Source organism: Theobroma umbraticum, unplaced genomic scaffold (assembly GCF_002168275.2).
Source record: "Theobroma umbraticum cultivar Fairchild unplaced genomic scaffold, ASM216827v3 scaffold_4.1, whole genome shotgun sequence".
Lineage (NCBI taxonomy): Eukaryota > Viridiplantae > Streptophyta > Magnoliopsida > Malvales > Malvaceae > Theobroma > Theobroma umbraticum.
The window spans coordinates 8,823,624-8,844,873 of NW_018397258.1; the positions used below are offsets into that span (position 1 = coordinate 8,823,624).

Sequence of the window (21,250 nt, forward strand, 5' to 3'; positions counted from 1 at the left end):
TTCATTTCCACAGATGCTCAAGTTCAAACAGAAGGCAATTTCGCATCTTCAGCTGCTAAGATAGGTAGAATAGCTCTCTATGTACTCTTTTGATATCAAACAAATCAAAGCAAAGAAAAATAAACTTGCAGATTTCCTGTCTAGACTAACCCAAGAGCCTAAAATCCTAATGTTCAAGCCAAAACCTTCTAAGTTTACACCTAAACTAAGCATTTATATCATCGAGTCATTCTCATCTCCTCATCCTCTACCCTAGTGGCACCAAACCTCTATCTTAATTACCCTCATGAAGTACTTAAACTAAGACGAGAAGGAACATTCCACCAAAAGACTAAACAGTTAATTTTTGAATACCATATTGAAGTCTTTCGAAAGTATGGTGGTCTTATCCTCAAACCTTATTGTCTTCATCCAAAATATCCCTTTATCCATCCTTTTTACTATGTATTCATGGAGTTTCTAAAGGAATTAAAATGGATGTTTTGGTACTTGACCCATAAGTATCACATTGGTATCCAACTCCACATTATGAATTTTTCAAAAATCACAAAAAAAGCAATTAAAGGAGAAATAAAATCACGAAGAAAGAACTTTGTAAATTGCCTCACATGGTTTTATCTACTCTCACACTGGAAGGAAGTAGTCACAGTAATAGCAAGAAAAAGGAAAAAGGTTGTCATATTTATCCTCTACAAGCCTCAATATTTTGTTACATATGGAAAAACCACCTAGCTTGGCGTAATCCCCTCTACATGGGCATATAGATCATCCTATTGCAATATCAGGGAACTTGATCAAGAATACAAAACATTTCAATGACATATCTGCCAACATAGAAGGACTATTCTAAATCATATCTAACCTTCATTGGAAATAGAAATGTCTTAGGATTACTTCTCCGAGACACCTGAACCATATCATTATCAACTATAAGCAACATTAAAAGAATACAATGAAAGAATCCTTGATCCTCATGAATGGTCTTAAAAACCTTGGGAATATGGAAAGATAAATGAAGATAAGCTTGCACAACTCTTTATAAAGCTACCATGTGAAACAGGTAAAAGACACAGTGATACAAACCCCGAGGCATTCTCTCTGCACATATACATATGCAAGGAAAGAAAACAGTTGAAGATTGTAGAACTCAATCTCACTTTGGACCCTGACACAAACTATGACTAAAGAAGGCCAACAAATTTCTTTCATTAAACAAGCTTGTACTAACTTGTCTTTTACTTTAAGTATGCCAGATAAGAGTGTTAGTTTTATCACTAAGTTCAGTGTATTGTGTAAAACATGTATCTTTATCTTATTCACTGTAAAAGGTTTGTTGTTTCTTATTGCTTTGTTTATAAAAAGAGATGACCTCTTATATTGAAGGGTAAAACACCCTAGAGTAATAAAAATCAAGTGTTTCTTCCAACATGACTTTTTAAACCCTTCTCTCTTCCTATTAATTATCCATGAAAATGTAAGTATAGATCTCTTGTGAGTTCAGATCTTTGAGTATGCTCTACACTTATCATTTTTAATAGACCCTATGTATTAGAAAAAGATTTGATCTCAAAGACGTCTAAATATCAGTATTGACAAGATTGAGCAGGGAAGATGAATTGCTAAGAATATTAAAATTATATCCTTGTAACGAAAAGGCTCATGCCACCCCAGAAAGCTAAGAGAGTCGTATTTTGTAGCCAATGCATACCTATTACCAAAATTACTTTTTTATTTTGATCCATTTTTTGGTTTCTTTCGCAACACTTACCTTATTGGTATAAGAAACGTAATAAATTAGGGAAGGAAAAAGGAAGATTTGGTTTGGCATTTTGCTAACCTTATCCAAACATTTAATAATGTTTATAACAAAGCATAGAGAGATTCCCATTCCACACATAAAAAACAATAAAAACAAAAGGTTGAATTATTTATTAGAATTCTGGTTGTATTTTTGCTAAAAGGAAAGCAATTTCCCTGTTTGTGTGTTGCCGAGAAATTGAAGATATATTAACGTTAATGGTAAATGAAAAGAAAACTGAAGGTCTAGAAAGCAAAGCAAAAAAGAAGGTTTTAGGGAAAAAAAAAATTGATGGAGGGGCACCAATGCAGACAGGGTAGGCCCCAACTCATCACTACAAACACCATCACCACCACCACCATTGCCCAACGCCCACACCTTCCCAACCTAACCTTTCCTTTTCTCCCTCCTCCTTGTCTTCTTTTTCTCTTATTACTACTATCATTTCCAGTTTCCCAATACACACCAAACGTTTGCTTCACACCCTCCTAAAATCTCCTTGTTCTTTTTCTTTTCTTTTTCCCATTCGTCTCTGCCTACAAAGTAGCAACCTTTGCTTGTAATTAATCTCTTCTGTTCTTGACTATAAAGTTTGAAACTTTGGTCCAAGCCAAGGGGTTTAATTTTCAATGCAAGGAGGTGTTGTTGTTCGTGGTGGTGGCGGTGGTGGTTCTGAAAGTGGGTCAATGTCTACAGTCTCAAGGGAGGACAACATGGTGGTGTCCTCCGAGGATTCTTCATGCCCAGATGAGTCTGAGTTGGAGCTGGGTCTTGGCTTGAGCCTTGGTGGTGGTTTTAAGATACACCAAGTTTCGAGGGGTGGTCAATATGCTAGGATTTTGACTGCTAAGGATTTCCCTTCTGTGGTTTCTGCTGATGCTTCTTCATCTCCTTCTCCATCATCTTCGTCATCTTCTTCTTCTTCTTGTTTAAGTAGAGCTAATGTCACTGCTGGGACCAAGAGGTCTGCTGATTCTGTGGCTGCTGCTAATGGCTCTAGGTATGCTCTAATTTAAGCCTGATTTGTGATTCCATGTAATTGCGTTTTTTGGTCCCTGCCATGAGTTTTATGTCCTGATTGTGCTTCTTCTTTTTTTTTTTGAATTTTATCTGCTTTCTGTAATTCTGTTATAATACTTGGTTACCTTCATAAGATATGTTAGAATCGATTACAAAACTTTGGTACAATAAACACCCAACTGCCAAATTCACAAGATCAGGAGAAAGAGATTTAAGGAAGAAAAGCAAACTAGAATCCTCCAATTAGGCTTGAAAGAAAATATAGCAGGATGTACTTATGTTTACAATTACAAAGATATTGCTTGCATGATTAATCATTCAGAAAGGGATTGGCAACGGAGACAACTTTATATTTAGGTTGTTGATGATGAGGTATGTATTAGGGATGCTTCCACTCTTATTACAATGGGTCATGCTGGCGGGAAACAAACTATTTAGTGCTTCTGCTTATTTTGAAGATGTAAATGATGATAGATCAAATGGTCCTGATCTTCAATAACCAATTCAATATATATTCCTGTTTGCTTGCTAATTTTAATAATTATCTTTGAATCAGATGATTGGTTATCTTTCTTTGTCACTCTATCTGTTAACTATGTAAAGCAGTAAATAGGAGATCGTCCTAGTATTATGTAATTCATCAAACTCCAAAGCTCCCAACCAAAAAAGGATAATTCTTTAGGCTGAAAAAGTGACATGATTCCATACACCAGTGTATACGGAAACCTATGCTTGTGGTGCCTTATTAATTAGGCTCCATCTGAGTCAAGGCACAAATCTATGCAATCAAGACAGTTTTGATGTGCACAAGTATTCTTTTGGAATAACTTTTCTGGTATTTCCATAAGTAGCTGATATCCTTTCTTTCTGTTAACATAATTTTGAGTTGCTGTGGCTGGGTGTTAATTACTTATTGGCAGCTTTTGAACCTTATCTTTGCTGTTTTTGCCCCTGTTAACATCTGTGTTTTGATCTTGAGTTTGAAGCAGTCAAGTCGTGGGGTGGCCTCCTATCAGAGCTTATAGAATGAATAGCATGGTTAACCAAGCAAAAGCACCGGCCACTGAAGGATTTAACTTAACAATGGAGAACCATAAAAATGAGACCTCTATGGTTGAGAAGAGCACCATTGGCAGCTACCAGAACAGTGGTAATGCTAAACTCAGGAAATCCCTGTTTGTGAAGGTGAATATGGATGGAATTCCAATTGGAAGGAAGGTTGATCTGAATGCCCATGAATCCTATGAGAAATTGGCAAAAACCTTGGAAGAGATGTTTCTCAAAGACACCACAAGTGTCAATCCAGTAGGTGAGGTTTCCTAATTTGTTTTGTTTTGATTTTCAAAAGATGAGTTAAGTGCCCATTTAATTACTGATCATAGGGATATCTTAAGCTATATGATCACCATGTCTTACCTGATGTGTGAATTTAACCAAAATGATTGTTTATGCTTAAGACTTTTACTACATATGCAAAATCAGAATGTGAACATGAGTTGTCATGCAAGAAAATTTGCCTAGCATCCTACGTTTTTTTTCAAGCTTTGTGTCAAAATAGGAAACATTAGACTGGAAACTTTAGACCTTTTTAAGTAAAGAAATGTTAAACCAATAGAATTATAGGAGGAGCTGAGATTGAAAGCCTTTGAAATTCCACTGTAAAGAAGGTCCTGATTCAAACAAGGTAAAAGACAACATGTTTCTCTTTGATGATCATCAAAGCTTGTTTCTCTTCTACTAATCTTGTCATGATTTTTGTGATTAGGATCAAGGGTGTGGGTGGATGAAGTGGCAAGACCTTCAAAACTGCTGGATGGATCATCTGATTTTGTGCTTACTTACGAGGACAGGGAAGGAGACTGGATGCTTGTTGGAGATGTTCCTTGGGAGTACGTATAATTTCACTTATACATTTCACTTTACATTTTAATTTTTTTCTAAGGTCTCAGTATCTCACATGACGTTTCTAAAATGAACTTCTGAAGTTAAAGGAAAAGCTTAACATCTTTATTGCATGTGCCTTTCCCCTACTGCCCTTGAAGTTAATATATTCCCTTGAAGAATTGATTGCATAGATCTCGGCTGTCATCTTGTCTGGCTTCTAAGGGAGGACATCAGTTAGGGGACACCATAATATAATGCTATGTATGGACAACTTGACATGCGCGCTAGTGTGTGTGTGTATGTTTTAAATATACACAGAAGGGGGTTGATGTAGAACTTTATGACAATAAGGTGAACAACTTGAAGAGGTTAAAGCTAAGCTTATTCGTGGAGTAGGAAAGAACTAGATGTGAAGATGTATGATAGATTATAGTTGTCTTCTTTTGACACTTATTATGAATGTTCTCTGATTTGATTCAGGCTGTTCCTTAGTTCTGTGAAGAGGCTTAGAATCATGAGGACATCTGAGGCAACTGGACTGGGTACGCATATTCATATTCCCGTCTGATTCTTGTTTAAATTGCTTTTTTCATTCATATCTTAGGTTACTTCAATTCATAATTTACAGCTCCAAGGTTACAAGAAAGGAACCAGAGACAAAGAAGCAAGCCCATCTAGAATATTTTTCTCTCAAGCCCACCATAAGATGAAAAGGGCAGGCTAGCAGCATACAAAGCAAAAAAGAAATACAGAATAGTTAAAGCACTTTGACTGAGTAAAGTTTGATCCTTTGTGGCTCTCTGTTTGTTTCCATTTGCTGTTATTTTCTCACATGTTTTCTACTTTTCTTAAATCTCGATTACAGTTCCGGGGAATAGTCACCACACATTTTGAAAGGCACCAATATCTTAGTTTTTAATGTAATATATACAAAATACCTAGTAATTGCTATATATATATATATATATATATTTTGTTGCTGTAAATAACGGAGCTTTACTGTATTTTTTTATTTTTGGGACCTCAGAATGAGAGTGCTTTCCTTATCAATGGCAAAGTTTATTGTCTGTGTCTTGAAACTTCTGCTCTTATAATTTTCTGCTGGTATATTCTTCTTTTTGCCAAACTGAAATCTCATCCATTGCACATAGCAGAAGAAGTGTGCTAATTGGGAGCATGATTGAGATGTATATCAATACAGCCATCAGGTCATCTTAGCTTATGGTTTGTATGTCATGGTGGCTCATCTATATCAAGTGGTTTCTGAAGGGGTTTTGAAGACAATCTCAAAAAACTCTGTGGAATAAGTCAATTTTAACCAGAATTGGCCATTGTGTCATCTTTAGGTTCTTCTTAAAGAAGTATACTAGCAGCAGGAAAATTGAAACTTAGGCTTGCAGAGAATTTCTAATAGCAAAAGAAGAGGAGAGGTTTCCAAGAATTGATCTGTAGATCTGTACTATTACCAAAAAAAAAAAACATTTGACAATGAGAAGTAACAATTTCAGGTACAAGGGATTTATCTGCTTGCCTGACTCCCCCATGGAACTTTATTTGCAGGAGAAATCCAGTTGATGTACCCGTTAATTTTGTGGACAGCCATATGATTCAGTGATTACAAGCATTAACAAAAACAATGCTACATACAAACAAGTATTTCTAATTTTGACAAAATAAGGGGGTCGGAGAGAGAACGCTTCTGTTTTTCCTACACGAGGCCATTTACAGGTGATGTGCTGAAGACCGGCACTGGCTTCTCTTTGCTAGACGCATTACCGTCATTGTTGCTAATGCTTTTTCTCCGAGGCTTTGCCTCACCAAGCATCGTAATCACATCCCTCATGGATGGTCTGTCCCTGGGGAGCTTGGCAGTGCAAAGAAGTGCTATCCTAACAACTAACAGCATCTCTTCTTGAATATGCTTACAGTTTCCTAAATTGAGATCTAATACCTCTTCTATAGCTTTGTTGTCTCCAACCTTTCTCCTAGTCCATTCCACAATGTCTACAGATTCTCCAAACTCGGGATCTAAAGGCCGCTTTCCAGTTAAAAGTTCCAGTAAAACCACTCCAAAGCTGTATATGTCAATCTTTTCATCAACCTTCAAGGTGTAACCATACTCTGTCATACAGTCATTAACAAATAAAATGAGCCACAATTTATAAATTAGCATTATCATATTAAACAGAATCAAATCTATAGAAGTGAGATGTTAATTGTAACTTACCAGGAGCTATGTACCCGTAAGACCCTGCCACCATTGAGACTGTTTCATTCTTTCTGACCATCATCCTTGCCAAACCAAAATCAGCAATTCTTGCCTCAAGATTTGCATCAAGCAGTATGTTATTCGACTTGATGTCTCGATGTATGACAGGTGGATGACAATCATGGTGGAGATAAGCAAGCCCTTGTGCAACTCCGAGTGCTATGTTATACCGTGAAACCCAATCTACCAGCAACCTACCTGCTTGTTTGCCATGCAAGGCTTCTCCTAAGCTACCATTTTGCATGAACTCATATACTATCATCATGCTAGTATCATTATGAAGAAATCCTAATAACCGAACTATATTTCTATGCCTTACCTTCCCTAGGAGATTCACCTCTCCAACAAAATCTCCACTGTTTCCTGTTTCAATATCAGTTGCTGATCTCCACAACTTTTTAACAGCCACAACTGCATTTGATTGTGGCATCTCAGCCTTGTACACAACCCCAGTGGCTCCCATTCCAACCACGTTTGACTCTCTAATACAGGCTAGGATGTCAGCAGCTGTGAAACCAAGTCTCTGGAATGCCATTAATCTCCATGGCCATTCTCCACTGCCCGCTTCTAACCTTTCCTCGAAGCAACTGCCACTTGAATACCATTTTTTATATAGCAACCGCCCACCGATGAGTAAGATTCCAGCTGCTAAAACTGATGACATCCCAATGAGCCATTCAGCAACAAAATGCTTTGTGCGCAAGCTTCTCTGCCTTGATGAAGTTGGTGAATATCGGTTACATGGGGGGAGAACAGCACCACAGAGACCAGCATTGCCCGCGAGGTCATCTGTGTTGATTGTTCTTAGCACACCATTCGCAGGAACTGGACCCTCTAGTTTGTTGTATGAAACATTGAGCATTTCTAAAGCTGGAGAAGTTCCAAAATTATCAGGTATCCCACCTGTTAGAGAGTTGTTAGACAAATCAAGAACAGCCAAAGTGGGCATCATGGCAATTGATCTCGGAATATCTCCAGTCAATTGGTTATTCCTCAGATTCAATGTAACTAATTTCGCACACGAAGCAATGCTCGCTGGAATACTTCCTGTAAAATGGTTTGTTGAGAGATCAAGCACAGAAAGTGAAGGGCAATCCTGAAATTGATCTGGGATTTCACCAATCAAGTTATTGTTTGAAGCAATAAATGTTTGCAGACTTGGGATGGAAAGAATGGTAGACGGAAGAGAAGATCGGAGGTGATTACTAGAAAGATCAATAAAGGAAAGTGATGTAGAAGAAGCAATATCATTCGGGATTTCCCCAGTGAGACTGTTATTTGCCAATTCTAGCCTCTGAAGCTTCCCAAGTTTGCCTAGTCCAACTGGAATTGTTCCGGAAAGCATATTATTCTGCATTCTAACTCGAACAAGTGAGAGACAAGTTGATAAGCTGACTGGCACTGGACCTGAGAAAGAATTGTTGAATAGAATGAGCTTGGTGAGATTGCCCCCATTGCACAAGGTTGCGGGGATTTCACCAGAGAAGGAATTGGACGATATGTCCAACCACTGAAATGGCGAATTCTTGCCAAGATCAATCGGCAGCGGGCCTGACAAGAAATTGTTCCACAGCTCAAGCACCTCCAATTGTGTCAAACCTCCGAGTCCCGCAGGGACTGAGCCTGATAATTGATTGCGCATTAGATTCAAGAGTTGTAAGTTCTTCAGCTCGGCAATCTCAGCAGGAATCTCTCCAGATAAATCGTTATCAGACAAATCCAGCAGCTGCAACGAAGTAATGTTGCCAATTGATGGTGGAATCTTGCCTTTAAAATTGTTCTTGTACAAGAAAACTGTTTCTAGTAACTTGAGCCTCCCTAGTTCAGCTGGAATCTCGCCACTAAGATTGCCTACTGCCAAATCAAGGTACTTTAGACTGGAGAGGTTACCAAACTCAACCGGTATTCCACCTTCAAATTCATTGTACCCCAGAATTACAGTCTCCAGCGATGAAAGCTGCCCCAGCTCTCCTGGTATCTGACCAGTTAGATTATTTCCAGAAAGGCCTAGAAATTTTAACCTCCGCAAGTTCTTGAACGATTTTGGAACTGAACCCTGGAAGAAACTTCCTCTCAGGTCTAGAGTATCCAATGAAGTTGCATTGCCAAGATCCTCAGGGAGAACTCCTGCGAAATTGTTGCTAGAAGCATTCAGCAAAGTTAGTCCTGAAGCTCTTCCAAAACCCACGGGAAAGCTGCCAGTGAAGAAATTCTGGCTCACATCAATGCTGTTGAGTGATGTGAGATTGGATAGGGATTTTGGCAAGGCAGAAGACAGATCGTTGCAGCACAAGTTGAGAGAAGTAAGGCTTTTCAGCTGTTGGATATCATCTGAAACTCGTCCACTGAGATTCATATGGGAGAGATCAAGCTTTTCAACTGCCCCATCAGAATTGCACCATACTCCAGTCCAGTTACAGTGAGCCGAATACTTGAGAGCCAAGTTGTCTGGCAATTTCCAATCCTGAAGGCTATTCAATGGATGAAGAAGACTAGCCTTTATGGATAATAAAGCCCATACTTCCTGATTCAAGTTGGTTTTTTCAACCACCTTGGCAAGACCAAAAGAACAAGAACCGATGCAGTAGCAGAAGAACAGCAACAAGAAATGGATTTTCAACTGCATATTGTTCTTCTTAACGGCCATCAGTCTCTTAGTACTCCACCATTTCCACGTTCAGGAACTACTAGGGAGAAGTCGGGCAAAGTGGGGTGATTAGTGTGGAAGCAAACTTGTGCATATGTGTTGAATTTTGAGGAGGAGCGGTGGGGAAAGAAGACTGATTGACGTAAAAGTGTTGGTATATAAATATTAAAGAAATGGCAATTAGTTTAATTTAGGGAGAGCTCGTGAGATCTTGGGTTCTGCGACAGCTGTTAATCAGCTAGTACTGACGCGGAAGCTTTTGGAGTTTTTGGAAGTTTCTCCGACATGAAACATGGGGAAAGAATGTGTTTCTTTCTTCTATTTCTTGTATTTGATAGTCAACTTAAGCAAGTAATGATTGATATTGTCATCTCATATTCTTATCTGTGATGAAAATTACAGCTGAGTGCAATATTCTACTGTTAAAGACAGCATTATTTCAATGCATTCTTGGTAAAACCCCATATCTCTCTGCTCATTTGGAGAATTTTAGCATTTATTAATTGATCAAAATCCAAGTAAGACCCACTAAAATTTAGTTACTGTTTTCAAGGTTGTGGCAAGAATATGCACCAATCCAGAGGGGCAGTTGGGATTTGCATCTATTCTTCCCCTTAGCAAAGAGCCCAAAAAGCCTTTTACCTGGTAAACCTAGTGTCAAAAGCTACTTTCAGTAGCCTTAATAAATGAAAAGCTGCTGCATATGCTCAAATCATTTCGGGTTCAAGCCTCTACTTTGGCACAGATGAAGAGAAGGGATAGGGTAACTTGTAAGTACGACAAGGATTTGGGAATCATGATACTGATGTACATGTGACTCCTCCCAGCATCAAGCCAAAATGATAGTGGGAATTCGAATCCCATTATTTTAATACGTAACACACAACCCTCACTCTTGTGTTATTAAGATCTAATAAATCCAAACAAAAACTCAATTGTGGTAAACCTCCATTTGATCTAACAATCCACATTGTTTTTGGGTTTATTTTAAAGACACACAGATCAGCCCCCATCATGTCCTAATAAATTAAACAGTGTGAGCAGGTTAGTTATTGGTTATGATTGAATACCATGGAATCTTTCCATGTTATGGGCTAAGTAAACAGAGAAACAAAGACAATAGCCAAGTTTTTGTTGTTGCCCTTTTTTCTCTTCTTTCAGTACCAAATGTTCTTATAGGCATTGGAAATGAAAAATCAAGTTTACCCTTCTGGCCAAATGATCATAACCTCAAGTTAAAAGTGTTTACGCAACTCCAAATTGTAGATTTAATCCTTGATTAAAGACCACCTTCTTGATCAATGTATATCTTAAAAGGTACTAAACAAAAAACTTCATTACCTGGTTGGGGTATCCTAAGTATAAGAGGATTAAAAACTTATAAAGAGTAACGGGAAAAGCTTTTGCATGTAGACAGGTTTGTCCTTTTAGAAAGAGGAAGCTCCCAATTGCATTATTAACAAATACCGAAAGACATTATAAGCAGGGAAAAAAAAAAAAAAAAAAGGAAGCAAAAGAAAATGGAAGTGTTTGCACATACCATCAATCATGGTCTGAGAGCAGTCCACCAACCGCCATTTCTTCTTTAGAAAAAAACCATTAAACTATGAATAAAAGGAACAGATCCCCACATGCCCACATGTGGGCTGAAACAGTGCAGTTGTTTTTCTTTTATTTTTTTTCCTATTGGGTGATTGCTAAAGTGGATGGATGCCATGTGAACCAGAAGGCAGCAGCAGCGGCTTCCTAGGGAGAAGTACTTCCTTCCTTCCTTCCTTCCTTTCCTATTATTAGAGAGAGAATTGGGATTATGAACAAATATGGATATAATATAGTTCAATTTGATTAGTATGTTGCATCTGAGGGAATTTATGAGGAAATGAAGGCTGACGTGCTACCCACATGGTTTCATGCCCTGAACCTACACCTGAATCAGCCTTTCACAGATGGAATTAGATCGGAGAGAAAGAGAGAAAAGCATGTCTCAGAACCATTCAAGTTCATGCAATACAGACATCTGGCACATGCTTGAGTTGTACTTGTATTAAACTACTTACAAATCTTATTGGTCCAACTATGGTGTCACGGCCATTACTCTCTCTTCAAAAGGATAATATGATGAAGCGTGAAACGTCATCGTTTATAAATTCTTCAAAATTCTTTAAATTATTTGATATAAGATTTTTAAACGCATTTTGTTTACTTTTTTTATTGAAGTATTAGACGTGACATTTTTATTTATTTAATTTAATATTATTTGTCGTGAAATCGAGTTAAGGTCGAGTTTATTCTGATACTATTTATTACGATCCATTTCCCTCTCTCAAAAAACTAACTTGATAAAATATACAATGTCATTATCTACATACTTTCTTTTTGAAATCTTTCTTCTTAAAGTGTTAGGCATGACAAATGGATTTCACTTCTTCTTATAAAACAGAGGAAAAAAAAATGGCAAGAAAAAGAGGAAAAAAGGGAACGGAGGAAGGATGCTATTTTAATTTTTCTTTCTTATTTAGTTGTTCGTCTCCCCAGTTCTACATTCAAAATTTTCAATATAAAATTTATTAATAATATATCAATCAAGATGTTAATTAGTGATCAATTCAACGTTTATATTTCAATATATATATATATATATATATATATAAGGACTTTAAAAGCTTTTCTCTTAATAGAGTGGTTTTAACAGTTCAAAAATAAAATAAAGCATGTATATTCAAGCTGGCCATGTTAATAATGTCAATAAGTACCTTATAGTAAGATATCTTATATTATTTGAACCGATTAGATAAGATTAAGATATCTTATAATTGAATTCTGATAAGAGTTTAGTAATAAAACAACTAGCCGATTTAGGTAATTGTCTTAAAGTACCTATTACCGAATGTGATTATAAAAAATAATTTTTAATATTAAATTTTAATTTTAAACATAATATTTTTTATGTATAAATCTTTTATAATTAGTGTAATGCTTAATAAAATTCATTAATTGTTATAAATATGCTCTTAAAATTTTAATTCATTTTTGTATAAACTAAATATAATTTATTAATTTAATTTTTATTGATAATATATATAAATAATTTTAAATTTATTTTATTTATGTATTTAATATGTAATATCTAAGACATTAAAAAACAAAAATCAAATAATAATTTAAAATTTTAATTAAGTATTTATAAGATTCAAATAACCAAATTCAGATTCAAGTACTTAGCCAGTGGCGTATCTTGAAAACAAGAAGACGTATTATTGTTAGGCCCGTTACTTGCCACGTCTCCCCATTCAATTTGACAGCCTTTGCTATTCTGAATTGCTTGGTGCCAATTTTTGACAAGCTCTCAAGTGTGAATTGCTAAAATAACAAAAAAGCAGCCTACATAAATCAAAGAAAATCCTTCAGGTCAGCAACGCATCATCTTTCACTGGGTTTAGCCTGCTTTTGCCCGAGTCAAAATAGGCAGATCGCCATGGCAAAGCCTTATCCAAAGCTTGCACATAACTCAAATCTCTCTCTAGGAGCAGCACCATTTTTTCTTCTTCTTTTCTCCTATTCCAATGGAAGCTTTTTACATACCACACCACAGGCTGAATAGTAAAAACTCTTGCTGTGAACTAGAATGGATTGCTTGGATGAAACTGATAAACACTAAATATGCAAACCAACGACCAAAAAGAACTGATAGCATAACAATCACACATTTCCATCCACTGTTGTAAATGAAATTTTATCTTGATATTACAACAAATTTTGAAATTACTTTTGCTTAAATGCCAACCGAATAGAAAGGTCAAAAGAAAACTGAAAATGGAGCTCGACACCATGTTTCAGTAACTACACAATTGCACCTGTGATAGCAGGCAGGCTCTATATATTAATTTCTGTATGACAGTCCCTATATAAAGAAAAAAAGAATCAGGGCTGACCTGTGGCCCTTGAGAAAAATTAGCCACAATTGAGATTCTATATATCCTACAGCAAATTGCTTCCTTTCATTACCATTGGAAGCATAGAGAGGGTTTTATGATCATGAACCCAGAATAAATGCATGTATCTCATCCCAGCTAGAGACTGTATATAAAGTGCCTGAAAGCTTTTTCCAAGTAGAAGAGCCAACTTCAACCACTTCTCTCTGTTTCACCACCAAACCAGAGAACAATGGCACAAAAGAAACGCCAAACTGTTCTCCCAATCTTCTCAGGGAGGGACTTGAACCCATCACGATACCTATGTCTGCTTCAAGCAAGCAGAGTAAGTCACCAACTGAACCTCCAATATAAACCGTCAAGTGCTGGCAATCATTGCCTCTGCTGTTTAATATGTTATTGAATGCTTGAAGCTTTTCCATGGGAGATTCTAACTTCTTAGTGATCTCCCCTGTTGTGATGGACTCTTCACAAGCTAACTCATTGGAGTGCACATTCAGAGCTTTTAGATCCCCTGCTAAGTAAAATAGGATGAGGTAAAAGCATTAAATTTCAAACAATTATTACTTGAGCAACTGATGGTCTTTGTATTGAAGTAATCCTAGGTTCTAACTATTATAGAGAGCATGAAAGCATAATAAACAATCGGCATACTTTGGATATACTTCCTGATAAATGATATTGCATTATATGCTACAACATCTAAAATCCAAGTTTGTCTTCTGATAGAAATTTCTCCAATAATTGGGTGAAGAACAGATCTGGTCATCCTATATGTTATGTCTAGACTCTAGATCTTTTATCTGCATCTTCAAATTTACTATCAAATTGTGTGCGTGTATTTATATAACTAGCACGGCTTGTCTGTGTTCCAGGGATTACCTGATGAAAAAGCTGAACGAATGAGATCCCCACACCAACAATAAGAAAGTATATGTACAGCAGCAGTAGGATTTTCAACTTTCATGATTTTGTTAAAAAACCATTTACAACCATCTTGAAGGATCAGACTTTGGCCAGCCCTTTTTATATCCTCTTGATTTAAACCCTTAAGTACTCCTGACTGCACCACTCTTGAATTTGCCTTCTTCTCAAAATCTGCAAATTGCTGTAGGGCTTCACAGAGACCTTCATAACTGAAACTTTTCACTGCACAAGTAGGGGAATGAAAGGTGCATTACTTTTAGTAATATTTCCTCTCAATAGCATTAAGTCATTACCAGTTACTGCCACAAACATTTTTACTAACAGGGCATAAAAATCAAGAAGACTCCCAATCATTTATCAAACCTGTCTCAGTTGGTGTGATGCTTTCTACACACTGTTCAAACTCTTCAGTATACTGGGTAGAAAGAGCATCCCATGTGCTCCTCAAATCAGCTAATGACATCTGAGCAAGTTGGGTTTCAGGTCCATCAGGTTCAGCCTTCTGCATAGTTATAATAGCAAGCTCTGCTAAAATAGCAGAGGAATCAAAAGCAGTGCATGTCAAGTCAAAGTCACAAAATATGGTGAGTTGGCCACCCGCAGCAGGGTCTAGCATCCGAGACAAAGGGACCACTGCTTCCTGTATAATCGGTTGAGAAGAGAAAAAATCTACTTCCAGTCTCATAGATTGATGGTAGAGCTTTTCTATGACATCCAGCTCTTCGCCTGTCAAAGATATGCTTAGTGTATCCAGCAACTCTTCAATTCGAAAAGCATAGGCCTGAAATCAGAACTGAGCAAAGTGAAATTCTTTTCCTAACAACCAAACCAAGTATTCTTGTTTGATCAGCAAAGTATCAATAAAACACCACAGAAGAAACTTAGTAATCAATAATCTGGTGAACCTCAAAATTTTGAGAGCAATAATGATCAATCCACTTCTTGTAAATGTGACTGCTATCATTAGGGTCTAGAAGAGCTTGGATCTCTTTATTTATAAAGGCAAAGAGCCTCATGCAAGGTGCAATAGCGCCCAGTGTATAAGCGGCAACTTTTGTCTTCTCAAAAGGGGTTGCAATTTTACCAGGAACTTTTTCTCCTTCAATTCTACCCGTGGCTGTTGCCAACAAAAAATCTGTATACTTGGCTGTTGCATTTGTTGAGGTGCTCTCTTCTGGGAGTTCAAAGCCCCATTCCTGCAGCAAGGTCTTCATCAGAGTAGATACTTAAAGCAACCACCACTATGAACACAAAATGAAGAAAGAAGACACAGACATTGCAGTTACATATCTGTCTAGTCCAAATGGTTACCAGGCTGAACAAGAGTAAGCCAGTTCAAAATCTATTCTTGAAATATTAAATCCTACAACGGAGTATCTCAGCAGAGAGTATAGAATCTAGAGAAAGGATTTTTATCTTGCACGCTGGTTCTAGAGTCTAACAACTCAACAAGTGAATTTATATGACAATTAATAAGGAAATACGAAAGAAGACACAGACATTGCAGTTTCATATTTGTCTAATCCAAATGGTTACCGGGCTGAACAAGAGTAAGCCAGTTCAAAATCTATTCTTGAAATACTAAATCCTAAAAGGGAGGATCTCAGCTGAGAAAGCATAGAATTTAGAGAAAGGATTACTATCTCGCACACTGGTTCTAGAGATTAACAACTCGACAAGCGAATTTATATGCTTGCCGCATGTACATTATACTATAAATAAGGAAATCAAGATTGAATTACTTATGTTAGCATATATAATTATTAATTAAAGAAACTGTGACAATTAATCAAACCCACTTGTGGAGTTTCTAAACTTCACAACCGATGTATGAGGTAATCATTTTTTAGACAGTCATAAACTTGCATACCATGAAATATGGCCAAAATGGCAGGTTAAGATTAATAAACCCGAAATCACCCCTTGGCATGAGATTTGAAGATTTAAAACATTATCATATGCATCAAAAAAAAAAAAAACAACAAATCAATAATCAATTGGAGACAAAGAAAGTACTTGTTTGCCACAATTCCCACTAATTCACATCTTCTTCACTTGTTGCTGTTTTTGTTGCCATTTTAAATCCAATTCAAATATTAATAATCATGAGCTCTGCTAATAATAAGGACCATAATTTTAAGAAAAAAAAATGATGACGTTTCTAATGCCTGTTTATTTTTTCAGAACAAAGCACTAAAATACTAAATAAAGCTTACTCGGACACGAGAATCGTGTGATTTAAGCTTGTCCTTAACGTGTTTCCTTAACTTTCGTATTGCCTTCTTGTCTTCCTCATCATCAGCACACTCCTCCGCTAACTTGTACCTGAAAATTCCCAAAAAAACAAACAAAATTAGGGAAAGCGAAAAAGAATAAACTGTCTGAAGACATATAGCGAATCCATTAAGCTTTGTAAATTAGAAAAGACTGATTCACAGGATTCTCACGCGTTAGCAAAGGCATTGAGCAAATGAACATCTTGAGATAGATAGTGCAGAAAAGCGTCGGCGTTTAAATTGCCGGCGGCTAAGCAAACGAAGAAAGGAGTGTAATTAACAAAAACCGATTCGCTCCTAAATTTGTGCCATAACTTCCTCGCGATTCCTCCTTCAACGTCCATCCCTCCCATTCCTCGTCCGCCACGCAGTCGTTTCGATGAAATACGGTTGATCGGATCGGAGGAGATGGTTTCGAAGTAAAGAATGCTTCGAGATTTCGACTGAGAAACAAATAGAAACCCAAAAAATGAAAGGAGAAGAGTTGGTAAATTGATTAATTTATACGTTTGATTTTTATTTTGTATTTGGAAATATAATATTTTATTGTTTTTAAAGAAAAAGCGGAAAAAAAGTCTGAAAGAGCGGAAAGAGAAGAATTTGATTAGAGGCCGGCGGTCAACGGGAAGAAATCATGGAGGCCTCGTGAGAGAGAGAGAGAGAGAGAGAGAGACCGAGTCTGGTCTAATTTCCTTCTTTATTTCTTCTCCGTAACACTGTGTTTCCTCGACAGGGACGGGAGAAAAGAGCTAAAAGTATGCCACGTCCTCAATTTTAATAATGCCAGGTAGGATCAATGAAAATTAAGAATGAAAGAGAAATGTGGGATCCATGCACCCCCTATACCCGTCCTAACTCGTCTCCGTGTGGTGAATGCATTGCAGCTTGCTTAATCTTTGTCACCACGGCCAAGTCTTATTTAATCAATCAAATTAAAGGACACGGCTCTTTGACGATCTTTCCCGACCCCAATTATTCCATGATTGCAATTTTTTTTTTTTTAGAATGAAAGGGTTGCAAATGTGCTATCTCATTAAAATAAAAAATCTTTAAGGATTAAAAACTAAATATTGAAAAGTTTATAATAATTAGTTAAATGAAAATCTTTGTTATGAATATGTGTGATTGTTCATTATATCATAATCTAAAAGTTTATAATAAATCAAACAGATGAACAAGCTAAATAGCCAAACAAGCCAAATATAAAAGTGTAATTTGATTTGAATTATTATATTTCATTATGTATATCTAAACTTGAATAGAAATTATATTAGCTTAAAATTTAGATGTAATCCATCCAAATCAACACCTTTAGCATTATCTTTATCTTATAAAGTGTATCTAGGTAGGAATTATTAGCTTATAAATAGGCATCTTCCTTCATTTATAAATACATATCTTTGAATAAAATCTTTTTATTGTATTAATATTTTTCTCTCATAGATATTCTTTTAGGTTATATGTTACAAAATATTATCAACACAATTCTCTAATATCCCAAGTTTTGGTATTATTTAATTTTCATTGCAAGTTTCAAAAAGATTTCAATTTTTTTAATTTTTGGTTTTAACAAATCAAGTAAATGGCTTGATATCTCTTTGACGTTTTTATTCCCTGAAAATTAACTTCAATGTGAATTTTGTTGTCATGTAGTATTTATCATATTTTGTCTCTTGATTTATTAAATCAAGTTGAACATGAAAATATATATGATACTTATATGATTTATTTGTTCAATTCGAACTATGATTTTACCCAACATATATAAATTTATCTTTCATACTAAATGATTTTGCATATGACTTCTTGAATTAAATATGTGAAAACTTTGTATGATATATTTTTTTGTAACAAGTGAAAAATATTCTAATTGGATAATCTAAAATACGTTTTGTTTTGAATTTCATATCTTTTTGCGATTGAACAAAATAATGAGCTACTAATGAAAAATTAAAAATTTCATTCATTCCTTGAAGTAAATACGACATAATTTAATAATTATAGTCATAGACATAGAGGAAGTCATCATAATAATTGCAATCATGGTAGTTATATTAATCACTATTCAAAAAATTCATTTACCCATAAGAAGTTAATAGATAATTTTACCCACCAAAAATCTTTACCCATTAAGAGCATATAGATACATTTACCCATACTTACTAGAAGTGGATGGATACCTTATTTTGATTCACCAAAAATGGATAAATAGTGAAAAGTAAAAGAAAAAGACAAAAGTGAACAAAATAAAAAAATATAAAAAATGTATGTCACCAATGTGGCATGAAAGGTCATTGGTCACATATTTGTTGTATGTCGAAACATCTTATTGAACTTTATCAAACATTACTAAGAGCTAAAAGAAAAAAAATATCAAAAAAAATTTATTCAAGAGATTTTAACCATGGCTAAGTTGATATAACATATTTAGATGTTATTGTTTTTCTTGTCCATCCTAAAAGAGGATTTGATCATGTGATTAATGATTAAAATATACAAGAAGAAAATTTCTTAAATAATTTGTTGGTATGTTTTAATTTAATTTTATCATGAAGATGTTTTTATATGTTTTCATTATATTTAAATGATGTATTTTTATTATGTACTTTAATAATAAGTTACATATTTAATGTTATCTTATGTTAACTTACAAATTTCTTATTATATATGTATTATATTTTATTGAAGAAAAATATGGATATTCATCTAGACTGTACCATACAAATATTAGAATGATTGGAATTCATGCTATAGTAAGCCAAACGTTTATTAATGACTTTAATGTTTCGCATAATCGATTGGGTCATCTTAGATCAATAATGATGTAAAAATTATTAAAAATTTATGTGGTCATAAATTAAAAAATTAAAATATTTTTTAATCTGATGAATTCTCATTTATTGCTTACTTTAAAGGTAAATTAATTATAAGGTCATCATCATTTTAAGTTGAGATTGAATCTTTACATTTTTTTAAATGTACTTAGAGTGATATATGTGAATCCATATATCCACCATGTGGACCATTTAAATATTTTATAATTTTAATCAATACATAAACTAAAATAGTCACATGTGTACTTATTATCAACTTGCAATTTGACATTTGCAAGATTACTTACCTAAATCATTCGTTTGTAAGTACATTTTTCTAATTATGCAATCAAGACTATTCATCTTGATAATGTTGGTGAATTTATATCTCAAGCCTTTAATGAATATTGTATATTGGTTGAAATAATTGTTGAACAACCTATTACTCATATTCATAACTAAACGGTCTAGTAAAATCGTTTATTAAACACTTTCAACTTATTTTAAAGCCATTACTTATGAAAACTACATCTCTTTTTTTGCTTAGAGGCATGCCGATTTGCATGCAACAACAATTATACGCATCAGGTCAATGAGTAATCATAATTTCTCTCATATACAATTCATTTATAGTTAGGAACTATATATTTTCCATCTAAGAATTTTTTTAATGTGCGATACATAACCCAATTACTCTACCACAATGCACAAAAATGGGTCTTCAAAAGAGGTTAAGAATATATGTTGGATACGAATCTCCATCTACAATTAAATATCTAGAACCATTTATAAGAGATTTATTTATGGAAAGGTTTGTCGATTGTCATTTTGATAAAATACATTTTTCAAAATTAAGGGAAAAAATAGCGGAAAAAAGAAATTTCTTGAACCATATTATCATTATCTAGTTTTAATCATTGCATGAATTAATGTAAATTTGAAATTCAAAATATAATTCATTTGCAAAATATAGCAAATTAGTTACTAGCTGTACTTACTAACCTAAAAAGAATAACTAAATCTCATATACTGACTGAAAAAGTGATAACTTTATGATATAGAGTTATTTTACCACATTTTGATTATCAAAAATAACAAAGTTCTTGTATTTTCAAATTAATTTTAGGTAATATTTATATTTTCTTTTATTTCGGTTAATGCATTAGAATTATTTTTAATTTGAGTTTATTTTCATATCAATAATTTTAATTTAAAAATTTTTTAATTTAATCTCGATTTTGAAGATTATCAAGCGTTAAGAACTTCATGGAAGTGACATATGCAAGAAAGTTAGGTGTAGAATTTGTTAAGCATGTTGCGGTCTTTTTACGATAAATTTCTCTACCGAACTCCTAATGAAAGCTAAGAGCAAGGGCTACAATTTTGTTATTTATCATTTTGCCTAGTTCAAAGTGGAAGGTGATCCAAATTCTTATCAAAAAGAGAGTACTACAGTAGGGAAGTAATGCAAAACAGAACACTTGAGGGTAGCAGCACTCAAAATGAAAGTCGCGGTGCTGAAAGGCATATGGAGCAAAATTTTAAGGCAGAACATTTAAAAGCTGCAGCATTTGAACTTATTTCCATAAAAAGTTTTTTGACTAAAATTTAGATATTAGGTTAACTTCTTCCTATTTAAGGGATTTTTTCAAAGAGTTTTAGTGGAGGCAAAAAGTAATTTCTT

At 34.9% G+C, this 21,250-nt stretch overlaps 3 protein-coding genes across 4 annotated transcripts; 1 reads left to right on the top strand and 2 right to left on the bottom strand.

Moving 5' to 3' along the window:
• The first annotated feature begins 2,158 nt into the window (after window positions 1-2,158).
• IAA11 (indole-3-acetic acid inducible 11) lies at window positions 2,159-5,781 on the top strand. Of its 2 annotated transcripts, none has more exons than XM_021425237.2 (5): window positions 2,159-2,798; window positions 3,805-4,127; window positions 4,584-4,707; window positions 5,183-5,244; window positions 5,331-5,781. In XM_021425237.2, exons 1-5 carry the CDS (start codon window positions 2,428-2,430, stop codon window positions 5,378-5,380), a joined length of 930 nt encoding a protein of 309 aa, XP_021280912.1. In that variant the 5' UTR covers window positions 2,159-2,427; the 3' UTR covers window positions 5,381-5,781. The 2 variants fall into 2 exon arrangements, with proteins under 2 accessions (XP_021280912.1, XP_021280913.1); XM_021425238.2 differs by having other exon boundaries at window positions 2,161-2,798; window positions 3,808-4,127.
• Window positions 5,782-5,924: 143 nt separating this feature from the next.
• On the bottom strand, window positions 5,925-10,089 carry LOC110414168 (Leucine-rich repeat transmembrane protein kinase family protein). Its single transcript, XM_021425235.2, has 2 exons — window positions 6,930-10,089; window positions 5,925-6,823 (listed from the first exon to the last, which is right to left on the bottom strand). The coding sequence occupies exons 1-2, from the start codon at window positions 9,616-9,618 to the stop codon at window positions 6,411-6,413; spliced, it is 3,102 nt and encodes a 1,033-aa protein (XP_021280910.1). The 5' UTR covers window positions 9,619-10,089; the 3' UTR covers window positions 5,925-6,410.
• A 3,202-nt stretch (window positions 10,090-13,291) lies between these two features.
• On the bottom strand, window positions 13,292-17,456 carry LOC110414169 (bifunctional TH2 protein, mitochondrial-like). Its single transcript, XM_021425236.2, has 6 exons — window positions 16,925-17,456; window positions 16,694-16,802; window positions 15,383-15,673; window positions 14,841-15,258; window positions 14,433-14,699; window positions 13,292-14,064 (listed from the first exon to the last, which is right to left on the bottom strand). Exons 1-6 carry the CDS (start codon window positions 17,104-17,106, stop codon window positions 13,652-13,654), a joined length of 1,680 nt encoding a protein of 559 aa, XP_021280911.1. The 5' UTR covers window positions 17,107-17,456; the 3' UTR covers window positions 13,292-13,651.
• Between the last annotated feature and the right edge of the window lie 3,794 nt (window positions 17,457-21,250).

Coding starts and splice junctions, on each gene's coding strand:
- IAA11 (XM_021425237.2), top strand. CDS start 2,428: ATGCAAGGAGGTGTTGTTGTTCGTGGTGGTGGCGGTGGTGGTTCTGAA. Junction 4,128..4,583: donor CACAAGTGTCAATCCAGTAG/GTGAGGTTTCCT, acceptor TTTTGTGATTAG/GATCAAGGGTGTGGGTGGAT. Junction 4,708..5,182: donor GTTGGAGATGTTCCTTGGGA/GTACGTATAATT, acceptor GATTTGATTCAG/GCTGTTCCTTAGTTCTGTGA.
- LOC110414168 (XM_021425235.2), bottom strand. CDS start 9,618: ATGGCCGTTAAGAAGAACAATATGCAGTTGAAAATCCATTTCTTGTTG. Junction 6,824..6,929: donor TTACGGGTACATAGCTCCTG/GTAAGTTACAAT, acceptor ACTGTATGACAG/AGTATGGTTACACCTTGAAG.
- LOC110414169 (XM_021425236.2), bottom strand. CDS start 17,106: ATGGGAGGGATGGACGTTGAAGGAGGAATCGCGAGGAAGTTATGGCAC. Junction 15,674..16,693: donor CACACGATTCTCGTGTCCGA/GTAAGCTTTATT, acceptor ACCTTGCTGCAG/GAATGGGGCTTTGAACTCCC. Junction 14,700..14,840: donor CATCACACCAACTGAGACAG/GTTTGATAAATG, acceptor CTACTTGTGCAG/TGAAAAGTTTCAGTTATGAA.